The sequence below is a fragment of the Sorex fumeus genome, unplaced genomic scaffold (genome assembly GCF_029834395.1).
Source record: "Sorex fumeus unplaced genomic scaffold, SorFum_2.1 ptg000126l, whole genome shotgun sequence".
In the NCBI taxonomy this organism is placed as follows: domain Eukaryota; kingdom Metazoa; phylum Chordata; class Mammalia; order Eulipotyphla; family Soricidae; genus Sorex; species Sorex fumeus.
The window spans coordinates 2,740,231-2,757,593 of record NW_026606183.1 but is presented as its reverse complement, the minus strand read 5'-3'; the positions used below and the strand labels follow the sequence as shown (position 1 = coordinate 2,757,593).

General features: G+C 37.2%; 1 protein-coding gene across 6 annotated transcripts in view; it reads right to left on the bottom strand.

Moving 5' to 3' along the window:
• Window positions 1-17,363, bottom strand: part of AUTS2 (activator of transcription and developmental regulator AUTS2) — a 1,241,040-nt gene that overhangs the window by 639,457 nt on the left and 584,220 nt on the right. For all 6 annotated transcript variants that reach the window (XM_056137725.1, XM_056137727.1, XM_056137726.1 and 3 more), the window contains one exon: window positions 13,279-13,314. In XM_056137725.1, coding sequence (XP_055993700.1) covers window positions 13,279-13,314 — 36 coding nt within the window. The remainder of the gene's footprint in view (window positions 1-13,278; window positions 13,315-17,363) is intronic.

Below are 17,363 nucleotides of genomic sequence, written 5' to 3'. Positions count from 1 at the left end.
CTGCATGAAAGAATAATAAACAATACTTAGGTATCTACATACTTTAATTGGCTAGTTAGTAAGGTAAACAGATCACTGTCTGGCATATGTACTTGAAAAGGCTAACTTTTAAAAAAAAGATGGAATTTTCCTATTTCATAGTGTTAAGGGCCGACCTGGGTTCGATTCCTCCACCCCTCTCAGAGAGCCTGGCAAGCTACTGAGAGTATGTTGCCTGCACGGCAAAGCCTGGCAAGCTACCCGTGATGTATTCGATATGTCAAAAACAGTAACAAATTTCACAATGGAGACGTTACTGGACCCACTCGAGCAAATCGATGAACAACAGGAGGAGAGTGAGAGAGTGTTAACTAACTGCTAAGCTTGTGGGAGGGTAGTTTAATCAGGTTTGGTTCTGAACCTTAATTGGTTCTAGTTAAAGACTGCGAAATTTGCAACTGCTGATTCAGACCTTTTCTATTCATAAGAATAAGAAATGCTCAACTGTTATATATTTACTTCAAAACTTGATTGATAATATCTGTAATTGCTTAGAACAATGTCTAGAAGACTCTCATCATTCAATAAACACCGATTTCTCACAAGGTCTTTTATTCAATTCATATGTCTAATGAATAGCTTACCAGAAACACAAATACGTGGAAGTGAAAAGTTATCCAGATCTTCTAACAAATGAGTCAAATTTTGGTTTCTAATGAAGTTAAAATTTGTAAAAAAAAATAGAACTTACACAAAACAGAGTAATGCTACATAATCATAAAATTAATATATATGTATAGATGTATAGATATATATACATATACAGTGGCCCAAGCGGTCCACCAGAGTTCGATTCTTCCGTCCCTCTAGGAGAGCCCGGCAAGCTATCAAGAGTATCTTGCCCGCACGGCAAAGCTTGGCAAGCTACCCATGACGTATTCGATATGTCAAACACAGTAACAACAAGTCTCATGATGGAGATGTTACTAGGCCCGCTCGAGCAAATCGATGAACAACGGGAGGACAGTGCTACAGTGCTATCTATCTATCTATCTATCTATTAATGGAAATAAAACAAGGAAAAAAATTTGCATCCTGCTGTAAGAGCACCAAATCTGAATAATCTAAACTCTGAAAGACATCACACCATTTTGCAAATAACCAGAGTAACACAGCTTAGACCATTAGATATAAAAATGAGGACCAAACAGTAATACTGGCCAACTTTAGTCATTCCTATAGCTAAACAGAGCTTAGAGATGCTTAGGTCACAAAGGAATAGAGAAGACCAAACCTTTTACAATCAACTGATTTTTCATTGCTTTTATTCTTGCTTGCTAATATTTTAATAAAAAATATAATTGAGAAGTCTAGTGTCTCAAGCAGGGAATAATAGGTACTGTGACTAGTACAAAGGACCCTAGAGTTGTACAGTCACTTAATTGGTTGTGCAAAGGTATTACCAACATGTCCAGGAGAGAGGCTGACACTGAGTAAAGTCCATTTTAAAGAGCATCTTGATCTAACTGCCATTTGAAAGATGAAGAAAATACAATGAGAAAATGGTCACTGCACAGAGATGACGACAACCAAAACTTAATTACACGCTCTATCAATTTAGAATTCACAGTGATTTTTGAAAGAGAACTTATTATTCCTTCAGTATTCAAAATTTAAATAGGTGTCACAATTCAAGAATTTCATATTTGGGACATTATAATATATAAGACAGGCCTATTGTAAATAGCAAGGTTTCCATTAATCTCCATTTCTAATTATTACCCATGCTTATCTGTTGTGACATGAATATTATTTCAAGTTGCACCTCTTTTACAGTGTATCCTTCCTTTTCTCCATCAAAAATCACACTGCTTATTCAAATACTAGAATAATTTAAGGAACTCAGCCTTGAATATGTTACAACTAAATCTATCATGAGTATATTTTTAATGGCTGATTGCTTTGCCATTCTGCAGCAGAACAAAGGAGACCATCAAAGAATTTTCACTTACTTAAAAAACTAGATATAATGACTATAAAGAAAATAAAATAGTATACTAAGCATGTCTATGGGTTATCCTAAAGCCCTTTTTAAATGTGTGTACAGATAGACAAGATAAAGGGAGAATCTTTAATTTCTTCCGAGGCTGTTGGTAACAGCAACAAATGGAAAACAATACTTAGAGCTTGTAATAGCCAGTCAGCATGGATAAAATCCCATAAAGAAGAGGCATTGCAAGGAAACAATGCAAAAATCTAGCAGCACTAATAGTTTATTGTCAGAAACTTAGATGAAGGCCAATAAGTCATGTTTACGTACAAAGTAAATCTCACCAGCATGGAGATAAGATGTATTAGAAGTCAGAATCCAAACAGGTTAGAATAATGGGGTAAGTATACTAAGTTTAACAAGATGAGCTTCAACAAAAGTGAAAAATTAATTTTAAAAACCACAAGAGCATAACAGTAATAAAAATACAAAAGACAGAACTGGCAGTTAACCATTGTTCTCACCCAAAGAACAGTGGACACTAATGGTGAGATGACTGATGTTATTTTCAATTATACCAAAACTAATAATTAGTATCCAAGATGGCGGAGACCATCATGCTGTCTGCCTATTCCAACAACACTTACTTTTCTGAGTTATTTTTCAGATCAGAAGTTAAACAAGATGAGTCAGAGCAATATTACAGTAGGTAGGGTGTTTGCCTTGCATATTACTGCTAACTCAGGTTTGATCCCTAGTACCACATGTTAATCAGAGCAGTGTAGGGTATAGCCCAAAAAACCACAACCAAACCAAACCAAAACAAACAAACAAAAAAAAACTTCAGAATTTAAACAAGATGGCTTTTGAAATTCTTTCTGATCTGGATTTACATTAACTCCTTTATGTAAAGCCAAAAGAGTAAGTTTATTCTAAAACCAAATTGAAAACAGCAATTTAGCAACATCAGGTATAAAGAGTTACAACCCAATTAAGCTGCTGCACAAAGGCAACTTAAGGTTTTCATTTGGATTAATTTACTTCTCAGAATGTTCTAGCACTAATGCTCATTTTGTTCAGATATGTCAAGTTTTTATATCTCTGAGCTAGATCTGCCACAAAATTATTTCAAATAAATTCTAAGTGAACACATTTCTTAACTTCATTTGTGTGTGTGGCTGAGATGTTAAGTTCCCGTAACTTTCTCTGCAAATACTCTAGTATCGAAAAAGTAGAATCTTCTCAATAAATTTAAGTTACAAATGTTCTCTTCAGAAAGAGAAATAGAAATAGAGAATTTCTGTATTTCTGTAAATTCTCTATTTCTGTAATAGAAATAGAGAACCTGTGGAATAAAATTAATAGAGCATAGCTGGGGATTTGTTGAGTTCCTAGTGGATTTCTGTAATGCTGTCTACATAACGCAGATTCTGTCCAATTCTGATATAGTCATGTATTGGTGTGGGAAAAAGTATTAAATAAAAAAATAGCATAAAGTATTAGTACACCAGGAACTATAGATGCAATGCCTTGCTGCACAGGCCACTACACACAACAGCATATTTAGACAAGAAATGTTCACCATTCTACTGTAAATCAGCTGCTACTTTAGCTAGTAAGCCCTAATAGAGAGTCATCACCTTTGGCAATATTTCTACTTGAGAACAGCCGCAATCTGGATTTATTATCAGGGAGCTATTAATAGAGAACGATAGCACTCTTGCTTTATTATTGATTTTTTGTTTGCATTATGTTTTGTTTTTGCCTGAAAACCAGATTTAAGAGATTTTAAAGTAGAAATTGCAGTATACAATAAGTCCCTTTAACATGACTATTAGTGAAGCTAATTACTACAAGAAAACTGGAGATCATTCATTAGCTAACTAAGCAAATTAAGCTTTGTTAACAGTGATTTATAATGCCAAGCTTTAGGTAACTGTGTTGGTCTTTTAAGTATATGTGTGCAGGATCTGACAGTTTATTAATTCTGCTGTATCTAAACAACTTGTCACCAGGGTGCTTTTGTTAAAACGACATAGTATTTTAAATGGATAAACATTTTTACTCCAGCAAAATGCATTTTAAATGTTCGGCTTCTGAAGTCAAGTACTGGGAGATAAGTGAAGTGTCTCAAACTATCTACGCCTCCAATAACTCTCGTTTACTGCTGGAGCTGACTATAGGAAAATGTGACACTTGAAGTTAAAATAGCACTTTGCCTCTTTAACAAGCCCCAGTTGTGTTTTTTAACCTCTTTTCAAATGATACTCCTGGTGTTTCACCAAGCTATATGTTTCTTATGCAATGGATCGAGAGGCATCTAATTTACAATTTCACGTAAAACATTTTTTAAAAGCAGCTAAGCAAAGGAAGGGATCCTTCTATCTGAAAGATTTTGATTGATAGTCCATAAAACTGAAAGTCAGTTAAATATATCAAAATAAAAGACCGTGTGAGTAGTCAGATAAAGCTTGGTTTACTCTACCTTAGTTTAATACTACCCTGGGCTCATCTAGCTCAGGTCAACTAGTTCAATGTTTATGCAATTTGAAAATCTACAAAAAAGATAATCTTCCTAGAAGTAATGTAAAAAATAAATGAAAACAGAAATAAAGTTACTTTCTAAATTCCAGGGCAGTTATTTATCCATTCCCTCTGGGGTTGTCAAGAAACTCTGTTAAAGCCTTCACTGCATCATCTTTATAGGATGAGCTAGTTTTTATGGATTAAGTGGAATATGCCCATTGCCACACTATTTCCACATGCCAACCCTCAATGTATAAAGTGAACATAAAGCATTGCTCATTATTATTCACCTGAGAGGTAGGTAGGCAATACAGTCAAAATCTAAGTTTCCTTCAATGCCGGTCAATGTCCATCAAGAAGAAACTGAACTAATACCTGTGGCTAATAGGGCAGCAGAGTCCAGAGAAAACACCAACCGCACAGAACAAACATTTCAGTTTATGGTAACTAGGATCTTGGGACGTCAGAAACAAAGGCCATTTAGCAACTTATCATTCCAGTAGCTGATAAAATATTTTCCCCTTTCGCCAAAATGATTTTTCCTTTAAATGTGAAGGGTCAGAGAGGGTGACTGGGAGGAAGAGAGGGTGGGCCCAGCTCTCTGTGTATACCACCAGGTCCCTGAGTTTTCATCTTTTATCTCCATTTGATTTTGCAACAGTAAAAACTAAGATTTCTGTAGGTTGCAAATTTTTAAAAATACTTATCCTAGCCCCTCACCTATCTTGCAAAAAAGCAAAAGCGTTCCACATCTCCTTTCTCATTTGGCTATCCATTCCTTTTTTTTTTTTTTAATTAGTGAATCACCCTGGGATACAGTTACAGACTTACAAACTTTCATGCTTGTTTTTCAGTCATACAATGATCGAGTACCCTTCCCTCTACCAGTATCCATTCTCCACCACCAAAGATCCCAGTATCCCTCCCACCACTACCACCCCCTTCCCCACCCCCACCCCACCCCACCTCTGAGGCAGGGCATTCTCTTTTGTTTTCTCTTTCCTTTTGGGTGTTGTAGTTTGCATCATGAAATTTGCATATAATTGGATCAACATGGAAAGTATCATGTTAAGTGAAATGAGTTAGAAGGAGAGGGAGAGACATAGAAAGATTGCACTCATCTGTGGAATATAAAGTAACAGAATGGAAGTCTCACACCCAAAAATAGAAGAGATAAAGACCAGGAGGTTTACTGGGGGGAAAGGCAGCTCAGATAGAGAAGGGAACACCAAGTAAAGGATGCTTGGAGGACCAGGTCGGGTTGGGAGATGTGAGCTGAATGTAGACTATAGATGGAACACAATGGCCACTCAATGCCTCTATCCACTCCTTTTTAAGGTTAAAGATAAATATAATGTGGAGAGCAGGGGAGAGAGTAAAGCAGGAACCCCAGGTCATTCCTTGGTGATACATGACAGAGTCTGGGAAATTCTGAGCATTGCAGCTGGTGCTCAGCATGAAGGACATGCCCTGGGGAGTGCTGCATGCTCAAGGTCTAGCACTGAATTGTCTGGCCCAGTTGACTAAATATGGAAAACAGACGTCTCTGGACTCCACAAGCCCTTCTTTGGAGCACCACACCACGATGTGGATAAGTAAGATAAATTTCCACAATATGGTCTAGAATATTGGCTTTAACAGATTTAGACCTGTAGGCTTACATCACTCAACAGACCTATAGTAGAGGGCCACTGATCTAGAAGAATCAAACCATCTTAGAGATTTTACAAATTGTCTCCTCACCACATTAACTTAACAATGTTCACTTAATAAGGATATGTTGCCCAAATCCATTGATCTTTTTCCCAAAATGAGTCTGGTAAAAGTTCAATCAAGAATTGTGATAAAAAAAAAACCTGTGATAAAAAGAACTAGAAATGAAAAAAAAAAGAATATTTAGAGTTTATCAGTGACACTGGTGGAATCTGTTAGAATGTAAGTAAAGTAAGTAAAGGCCCTCCCGTTGATCATCGATTTGCTCAAGCGGGCCCAGTAACATCTCCATTGGAGACTTTGTTGTTACTGTGTCTGGCATATTGAATACGTCACGGGGAGCTTGCCAGGCTCTGCCGTGCGGGCGAGATCCTCTCGGTAGCTTGCCGGGCTCTCTGAGAGGGGCGGAGGAATCGAACTCGGGTCGGCCATGTTGGCTGCGTGCAAGGCAAATGCCCTACCCGCTGTGCTATCGCTGTACTTAGTCCAATTATAAATCAACTCCTTAGTATAACTAAGAATTTATTTGCGATTCAGAATCTAAATAAAACTCCTATATTCTGCATTTATTAATTTATAAAGCAAAAATAGTTCAAGGGGATATTAAATAAGTTACTGCTTAAAAATGTAACAACCAGGGGCTGGAAGAATAGCACAGTGGGTAGGGCTTTTGCCTTGCATGTGGCCAACCTGGGTTCGATTCCCAGCATCCCATATGGTCCCCGGAGCACCGCCAAGAGTAATTCCTGAGTACAGAGCCAGAAGTTAAACCCTGTCCATCACTGGGTGGGACCCAAAAAGAAAAAAAAAATTTAAAAAGTGTGACAACCATTAGGAAGAGCAACCAAGTTAATTTGTCCAGGTGTTTTTGCACAGCACACAGGTAGATTCAAAATCATCAGTAATGTACAGATTTTAAGTTGTGTGATGAATCTAAAGGTACTGGGTGCAATACTCAAAAACGTGTTCTCATAATGAATTGTTGATATGATATTACACAACAGAAAAAATGAGTGATCATCTCACTTTGCAGACAAGACAGCTCTCACACACTTTCAAAATTACTTCAATACTCTTGGACGCCTGTTAAGAATCACTCCAGTAAGTAACACAATCACATCTCAAAGACATTCTGTGATAAGCAGGATACTAAATTTTAGGAACATCCTAAAGTTCTTACAAAACTCTACCTACTATGTTTTAATTTGAATCTGGGTGGCAAAGTTTTGTATTTCTTGTTATTTTACCCATCTCCTTCAACTGTCACTGAAGATCTATACATATTTAAATTTCAAACTGCCTGCTCAAACTTCCAAATTCATTATCTTCCTAAAATCAAATTTCTTCTTGGTATTATTATACCTTGTAAAATAAGTATCACGATTTTTATCTCACTTTGACATTAAAAAAATTTTTCTTTCTTTTCTTTTTATTTTTTTTTTAGTCACTGTGAAATTAGAAAGTTATTCATGCTTGGGTTTCAGGCATACAATGTTTTAATTTCAATCCCCTCACCAGTGTCCACTTCCCTCTACCAATGACTGCCCATTTCCAACCCCATTTGCCTCCCACCTACCAGTCTACTTCCACAAGAGGCTCTTTATACATGTTTTTGTATTGTGGTTTTCAGTACTGTTGCTGATAGGGTTCATACAAAACCTTTCAGCACCACCTCCTGCTCCCAGTTGAATGCTTCTGTCCACCACAGACAATGCCCCCTCTTTGTCCTATCCCCAGCCCCCCAAGTGGCACGTTTCTTACTTAAGAATACCAGTTCTCTCATGCTCTTTGTTCCCTTTGTCTTTGGATATGTGTTATTCCACCATTATGTTTCTTTATATCCTGCATATGAGAGAGATCATCCTGCATCAGTCTCCCTCTGACCAACGTCACTCAGCATATTCTCTGATATCTTATTTTAAAGAAGGCCTTCAACCATGCTCAGTTAACCTATTAGCCATATCTTTTCCATTCACCCTACTCTCTAACTTTGTTTCTAGAGACACTGTAATAAAAGACCTATGTTCAGCCTTTTCCCAGAAATAGGATATATCCAAACCAATTCTATACAATGTTGCTATTTCTCTTTGTTCTTGTCCTCTGTTGCTCCCTTTACCTCTAATATTGCTTCACCTTTATCTGTCAAAACTGTAAACATCACTTTCAGTAACAGTAATGCAAACCACAGTGCTTAAACGGAAAAAAAGAAAAGTGTCTGCAATAGAGGAGGGCAAGAGGGAGCTGGGGACGTTGTAGGAGGGAAGCGGACACTGATGAAGGGATAAGTGTGCAAAAACCATATGATTGAAACTCAAATCATGAATGACTTTGCAACTCAAAGTAACTGAGTTTGAGTTATTTTTATAATTAAATTCAATAAATTTAATGATTTTTAATGTTAAGTATCAAGGTCAAAGGAACAGCACAGCATTTCCTTGGACACAGTCCACCCAGACTCAATCTCTGGCAGCACATATGGTACCCAGAATCCCGCCAGAAGTGATCCCTGAGTTCAGAGCAAATAGTAAATCTTAAGTACAGCTGGGGTAGCAGGGAGGAAAGGTCAAAACAACAACAATAAAATGTCAACATCAAGTCCTACAGAAGTCTCACATAATTGAGTAACCAAGTGTTCAACTTGCATTGCTCAGAGGACTGATCAATTTTCCTTGTAGTAAACTCATCTATGTTTCAAGGACTTGGAGGCCTGGCTTCTACCTTATTTATCTAAAGAATTAAGGTTGGCTATGAAGTACGTGACAACTGAAGTAAATGGAAATCTTTGCAAATATCTTAATCACTTTAAGACCTGACAAGTCTGTGAGGAAAGTCACAGGTCAATGTTACATCTACTGTCTGTTAACAGTGCTACCAACAATTTCATAGCTATTTCAACCATAAAAAAAGACATAAGAGAAATTCAAGTTTATTATTTTTAATCACTAGGTAAGATTTCTCGATAATCTTAAATTATGTATATTATTAGATGTACTCCAATTGAGGAGGATAAAATTATTGCTTGAGAATCATTATCAAAAATATCTGGCTTACTAAACGCAGAATCCAAGTTACTGAAAACTGGGCTAAAGACAACATTTCAGACCTGGAAATGGGCTAAAATTTATGCAGGGAAGCAAAACAGAAATAATCAAGTTTCTCTGTACATCAAGGATCAGGTTTCTATTCCCAAGGAATTCACTGCTACAACAATAGTAGCTACCAATGCGTTGGCACATGAAGGAAGGACTTTTAAAGAACAATCCACATTCTTGTGATTTCTGTGATGGATGACACACAAGGCCAATGTCAACCACAGGGTGTGTTCCCTCTACTACCCTCCGTTACTGCTTTCATGTGTGCAAGGGAAATCAGGTATTTTTGTTGTTGGGAAGCAGCAGAAAGGTCATACAACTTCATAGGACTGAAGTGTTTAATGCATCCTTTGTATTAACCTTGTGGCCCAACACGAAGAGCTATTAGCAGTAATTTAAGTTACTCAAATCGGGGAGAGTGAAAAAATAACTTTAATGGGAAAAAACATGTAACTAGACAATAGAAGATTTCATTTTAATAGCAAGATAGTATGCATGTTATATTTTTGTCTGCAGAGTAAAGTGACACGCAGTTGACAAAATACAAAGTCCTAGGCTGAGTATAATGGTAATTCACCATCACCAGAACAATGCACAGCCATTTAATGGGACCAAATTTATTTTATCACACACCACAATGGAAAAAAGGACAAGGTTTGTAATTTGCTAGTATTGAATTATAGCAAACAATATATATATATATATATATATTTTGCTTTTTGGGTCACACATGGCGATGCTCACTCAGGGGTTAATCCTAGCTTTGCACTCAGGAATTACTCCTGGCGGTGCTCAGGGGACCATGTGGGATTCTGGGAATTGAACCTGGGTTGGCCACGTGCAAGGCAACCGCCCTACCCGCTGTGCTATCACTCTAGCCCCGCAAACAATATTTTTGATCTCTGAGGTAAGTACAAGAGAAGAAACACCCTCAGAGACATTAATTAGCCTGAATAAGGCCAAACAACTAGAGTTCATATCTTGATAATCCCTATGCAAGTGAATAAAGCTACAAGCATAAGAAAATATAGGCCATAATTTTCTATTGAAAATAAAAAGTGTTCAGTGTATTCATGTTAAAAAAATATCCTACACACTCCAACAAGTTTTAGTTTTCTTGCCAAAAAAAACAACCCAAATAGATCCAACTGTATATTCCCATATTCCCATTTATATTTAGAATATGAGTTGGGCATGACTATGTAATGAATATATATACATGTGTGTCTCTGTGTGTACAACACCCACATTATTCAAAAGCTCCCAAAAATGTGAAAAGTTTGTTCCAATCCTTCTATATTTTGTCTACTTTAAGAATTCTTTGCAATATGCTTATGTAAATACTGATTTTGTCTGCTGTTCTCATTCTCAAATTTTCAGCTTATAAATGGAATGCAAAAGTGACAGACTTAAGCAGACATCTTTAGAACACAAAATCAAGTAGATACAAACAAATATAACTAAATTAAAAAACAAAGGTTTCTTCTTCAAATTCCTTCATGGATCACTACTGATATAAGAAAATAATTGGAAAAAGGCAGAATTTATGTGCTATATAAAAAGTTTGTGGTATGTGTGTGTGAGAGAGAGAAAAAGAGTAAGAGAGAGAGAAAGAGAGAGAGAGGAGAGAGAATGCACACCGTGCAGATACATGGGTCAGAATCTACTTTATTAGAACACACAATGATCTGGATATTACACCTAAGTTCACTAAATGCTCCATAGCACATAAAGTCTAAATGAAAAAAGATTATGAAATTAGAATAAAGGTGGAGTATAAGAGAGTGTTTAAGAAAATAGTTCCAGGTTGTTAAATCTAATATGAGTGCCTTCAGTTCAGCTGCATTAATAGCTCATTGACTCTGCAGGTGATTTGCCTCCATCCATACTTCAAAGAGATGCTGAAGAAGATTAAGCATAGAGTAAAAATATTATTATTTCACTTACCTGATGCCATGCATTCATTACAAACATAAATCAAGGGTGTGAAGACATAGTATATATAACACATATATACATATATTGTAGCCTATAATGACATCAAGTTCATAAAAGCACGGTGCAAAAATATATGGTGGCATTAAAGTACTATTAGTTTTGAATCTACCATTTCCACTTACAGAGTAAAACTCACCAATGTCTGAGTTATACATAAAATTAAGTATTATATGTGATATTTTTGGAATGAAAATTGAAATAGAAGACTTTTTATGAACTTGGCAATAATATCCATGGATTTTGTACTTCAATAACATAAAATAATAACATTATTAGAAACATTCTAAGTAGAATATTTTTTACCATAGTTGAGAACCATAATACATAGTTGAGAGCTATAATACATCTGGTATATATCTTCTTCATGTAAGCTATAATATTACAGATAGATTTTTATATAGAAGCAAAGTAAAACTAAAAGTAACTTTAACCAAAATAAAGAAAAACTTTATACTCAACCAACATCATGAAAGTGTAAAAGTCATTTTAGGTTTGTGAATATGAAACTCATTATTCAGAAGGATAAAACTCATTATTCAGAAGGATATACTGTCATAGACTATTTTTTTCCCCAGAATTAAAAAAATACCTTGACAAAAGGCATACTAGAATTCCTGACATTACTGGAAAAACTTTCTTGTTTCAGGGTGAACACAGTGACACAGAAAAAGAAAATGCATTAGAACAATCAGTCTAGAAGTGATCCAGGCTAAGTTAGTAGTTTTGGGCCTTGTTCTGCGGGAGGGAGGACTCAACTTTTTGGATAGAGAATAGATATTGTCAGTCTCCAGATTTTACTTCCAGCATCTCAACCTACATCCAGCCTGGTGTGAAGAGATGGCAGATGGGCCTACTTCTGTTATTTCCACTGCTGAGAAGGAAACTGCCTCAGCATCCTGCTTGTTTCTGTAAGCATGAATATTCAGTCATAATAAGGAGCACGGAGAAGTGTGTACGGACTATATTAGGCAGGTACAAAAAATTCTGTTTTTTTTTCTTGATATCATTAACGAAGACAAAAAAGAAAATCAATTATTTGAAAAATATCACTTCTACCAACTTGGAAAACACTTCAGTGAAATGATTTTTTTTAAAGTATTTAATGTAAGTGTATAGGGAGAAAATGTAGGGCAGAAGGAAACCAGAGTAAAGTGCATTTTGGAGGAAAGAAATTTAGACACAATTAACCAAATCAGTAGCTCTTTTTCATTTTATTCTGTTTGCATGATTTTCTCATAAAATGCTGAGTAAGCACTAGAATATCAAAACACAAATCATATTACTTTAAAAACAACATCAAACTCCTACATTGATCTGCCAACCTATTTAAGTGATGATTAGTTGTACTTCTTTTAATATCTCAAAAAGGTTTACTAATCCAAAAATAGTTAATTTGATTAAAAGAGAAATGAATACAATGGCCATTTCTATGTGAATAAAAACTATACTGTTATAAATAAATAAATAAAACACACCAACATTGGCTAAAATTAGAGATTTAATAACTGCAACAAGAAAATCTAAAGGCTAGATATTCAGGCTGAATGAGAAAACATCATTAAAATACTGCCTCTCATCAAAATTAACTGATTAATTGGCAATTCACTGTGCATGTGAGGATGCTGTTCAAGAGATCTTGAGATTGAGTAAATATCTAAACTGAAATCTAAGTCACACATGACGCTTCTTACTAAATAAACAACTACATAGGAAAGGTGGTATAAGCCCATTAGGTTTGCCCATATCCTTAACACTCCCCAGGAGCCCCCAAACAAGCTCCAAACAAAAGGTCCTGGGACATCATCTCAGGGGCCCAGCAAGTCATGTACCTTAAAAGTAAAACAATCATTAATGGGAAAAGAGTTCTTTTGTTTTGAAAGGGGATTTCTTAAAATTTTTTTCACAACCTAATGAGCATACATCACAGAAATAAATCAATGCCAATGCAAGGCACGCATGTGAAAGTTGAGATAAACTTACGAAGTAGCCTGTTCCCAAGCTGGATGGAGCTGAACTCTGCAATAAAGCATAAAGACAAAGTGGAAAATCAGCAATGGTTTTTAACACGTTCCAATCCACACAGCTCATTACCAACCCTTTGCAGACTTTTCATCACTACATCACATCACCAGTGTATGTTGCCCCTTGTCATCTGCTACTGATACAAACACCATGTTGCTTAATTTTCCCCTTTACATCTCTCAACAACTCAGAGATGCTAACGTGCTATTTACTGAATTCCAAGCTTCTGCGGTGGACGTAATTGCCAATTTATTTGACAGGCAGCTGGGTAATGAATTAATGATGGCATTTCGTCCTGTGCTGAGACTAAACAGACATGCATCAGCCTGCCTCCCTGACTTGCTGACATTCAATGCCCTGGTCTCAAGCTACTTAGTTTTGTGGTCACAACGGAGCAGGCAAGAAGAAAAAGCCCAGGCTGACTTGAAAATAAAAAGCCCAGTGGGTTTGAATGACTTTTCCTGTGTATGACCCACTTGCCAGCTCACTCCCTAAAGGCACCCCTTAGTATACACACAGGGCGCTTTGCAAAAAGGAGACATTCTGTAAACATATTTAGGAGAATAAAATGCAAAGAATGTGGGGGTAAATGGAAGGTGTGAAAAACACCATTTTTCTGAAGGTTTTGCAGTTACAAGACTGATCCATTTAGATTTCCCTGGTTCTGACACATCCAGAAAACTCAAACACATTAATTCTGCAAGGTATGAAGGGCTAGGCTTCTTTGTGAGAAGAGGACCTATCATCGCCCCCGTATTTCCCAACTCCTCCCCCCCAAAAAACACACACACACAAAAACCGTGTTGTCTGCAATTCTTTATTAAAAAGCAGAAATAAGAAGCAACAACATACACACACCATAAAATATCACCACAACAAAAAGTTTAAATAAAATTTTCCCCCTGTAATCTCTTACAAATCCTTTAACATTTAGAATCCTCTTTGTAATGAAGACAGTTTCCAAAAAAATCCTGAAACAAAAAGAATTAATGAGGAAGCCTCTTTAGGTCTAGCTGAGTTTCGCTGCACAGCAGTGATTTCTCACTGCCTGTCTTAGGGAGCACGGGGCCCACTCTTGGAACGGCCTGTCACAAGCCAAGAGCTCCTCAGTGCACTACAGGTAGCAGGGTGGCCCTGTGAATTTATTACTGTTTCCCCAGAGTAACAAACCACCTGTGATCACAGGAATAATTTAATAAGTACTTGTTGGATTAACAGATAAATGAATGCATGTGTTGTACAGAGTAAGAAAAGGTTTAGGTAAATTTAGTAATCTCGAAAAATGCTACAGATGTGAGTCTTGATTGTTTTAAAAAATGGGAGAGAAGAAATGCAAAGTTGAAAACAGCATCCACAAAACATCAAACAAGGACAGTACCCTCCAGAGCATTCCTAAATATAATTCCCAAAGCAAAACTTTCTTTACCTATGTGTTTCAGACAAGCTCAGGGGGATAAATGAGGAGAGCCATGTAATCCTGCACACCAGACTCAGCTAAAAAATATCATGCTGCATTGGTGACCCCATAAATGGTGTGTAGGGAGCCCCCAGTAGTCATGGAAACAGCCTCTCACAGCAGTGATTAGCCATGTGACAGCTTCACCTGTTTCTGGCAACCATTGGCCTCCACGGAGCAGGGAAGGCAAAAGCCAAGTTAGGTCACCGCCAGCCTGGAGGCACACCCCTGGGAGGAAACTTCATTTTACACAGAATAACTCAGAGACAACATAGCATTTATTTATTTCAGCCCCACCCCACCCCACCCACTGCAAATGTATTTTTTTTACCAGAAGCGGAAATACCCCTTCAAACCTACCTACCCCCACCCTGCACCCCATACATATCATCTTATTGTATACCAAAGAAAATGACATCCTTCAGGTTTGGGGAGCTCAGTTATACTTGTTTTGCATATATATTGTACATTACTCAGGGAGCTGGGTGAAGAGGAGAGCTTTGTTGTGCATATTTGTTCTGGCTATTGTTTATGCAGGTCTGACTGAATGAGGGAACAGTGGGTATCATTTCAATTTCTGATGTCAACATCAAATTACTTATTTAATTTCATGCCTGGCGAAGCATTGTATAGCTACACGCAGAATCATTTCACTTCATTTGTTATGCTGTGTTTTCGTGGCGATTGGCTTGCCTTCCAACTGACAGCTTTAATTACGACATGAATTTGATTGCACTGCTGAGGAATTAACATAATGCAACAAAGCATTTAAGTACCCTGCCTTATAACACCCCCACCCCTCTCACACACAGACACACACACACACAGACACACACACATGCACACACATAGACAGACATACAAAGAAATAGACACAAGATCCTCACATACATGGAAGGTCAACTGTAGTTTCAGGATTTGCTAGAAAGCCTACAAACCTTAGAGGCTACCCATATTCCCAACCGACTGCAATTGTTTTTTTCAAAATAGGAAGTGATAGGTAGCATCAAGCTGAGATTTTTTGAACCTGGCAGAATACTATGTATAAGAAAAATCCTAATCTATTTTGACAAATTTCCCTGGCACTGCCACTTCCTTCCTTGTTATTCCCTTCTCCATCATATTTTTTTTTCTGTCTGATGACTGTCCGTTTTAATCAGGGTTGGAAATTTGACTGGAAACAACACTTGCAAAACAAAAATATTTGTCCTCCTCTTGTTCTTAAATACCAGAAATACGGCTTTATGTTCTGTGAGACATTTATTATCCCTCGTGAGTTACGGGGCTCCCCCCATCAGCCACAGGTAGCAGAAGAGAACAGCAACTAAGCACAAGTCAATGCTCTTAACACATAGGGCATCCCTGAAAATTACTATCCAAAGGTTCAAGTGAGCCTCAGTCATTTCTATCTAATCTAATTCTATATCTAAATTGAGGAGCAATTATTTGAGAGTTTTAATATTTTGAGTCAGAAACACCAGCACCATGAGCATCTCAAAACACGGACAACAAAACATTATATTACAAAAAATAAAAAAAGGTTTTCTTTTATAATGTGTTATTGTCAGCGTTCATTTGCAGATGTGCTTTAAGTAACTGGTAATGCTTTCTTATACGGCAGGAGATAAGGACAAGACCAGAGAGAAAGATCTAGAAAAACAGGTGGTGAGTTGCAGCCCTGATCACTGAATCAGAGAAGCCAAACTGATGGAGTCAAGTTAATTTTAACTGTCCAGATTTCTCCATTCGTTTTATTTTATTTTTTAAAGAAGACAGATCGGGGCTGGAGTGATAGCGCAGCGGGTAGGGTGTTTGCCTTGCATGCAGCCGAACCGGGTTTGATTCCCAGCATCCCATATAGTCCCCCGAGCACCACCAGGAGTAATTCCTGGGTGCATGAGCCAGGAATAACCCCTGTGCATCGCTGGGTGTAACCCAAAAAGAAAAAAAAAGAGAAGAAGACAGATCTCTCATTTCTTCCTGTTTTGAGAGAGAAGGGAAGTTTTGTTTCATCTATATAGCAAATGTGGCCCTAGAATCTTGAAAAGGCTATAGTTACTCTGAGGTACTAATGAAAAAGGCTTTCATTCCTATTTCTTCAGCTGGTACAGTTCCCAACTCATATATATATATATTTTTCCCATTTTGTTTTTGGCTATATATAGTAGTGCTCAGTGTTGAAGAGTCATCCCCAGCAGTGCTAGGGGACCATGCATGGTGAGGATCAATTCCAGTCCTCCTCCTCCACCAAAGCTTGCACCTAGCCTTTGAAATGCATTTACACATTTCCTCAGTCACATTTTGAAAGGCAGGTAGAAAGGAAAGGTAACTGAGACTGGGAAAATAGGGAAAGATAAAGGAGCAATTTGCATGAGAAGACAAGGGTATCAGGAAATGTCAGCCAGCTGGCTATGTAATATGCAATTCTAGACTCATTTAATGCCATCTCCTGTTCAATGTGGTCTTTTATTTCTGTTGTGTTTTCCCGTCTCCCCCTTCCAGATATGACCTCTGAAATCTCTGTAAATGACTCACCTCTATGCCATTACCTTGCCAAGGACTGCTATCTTAAAAACACAATCTTGAA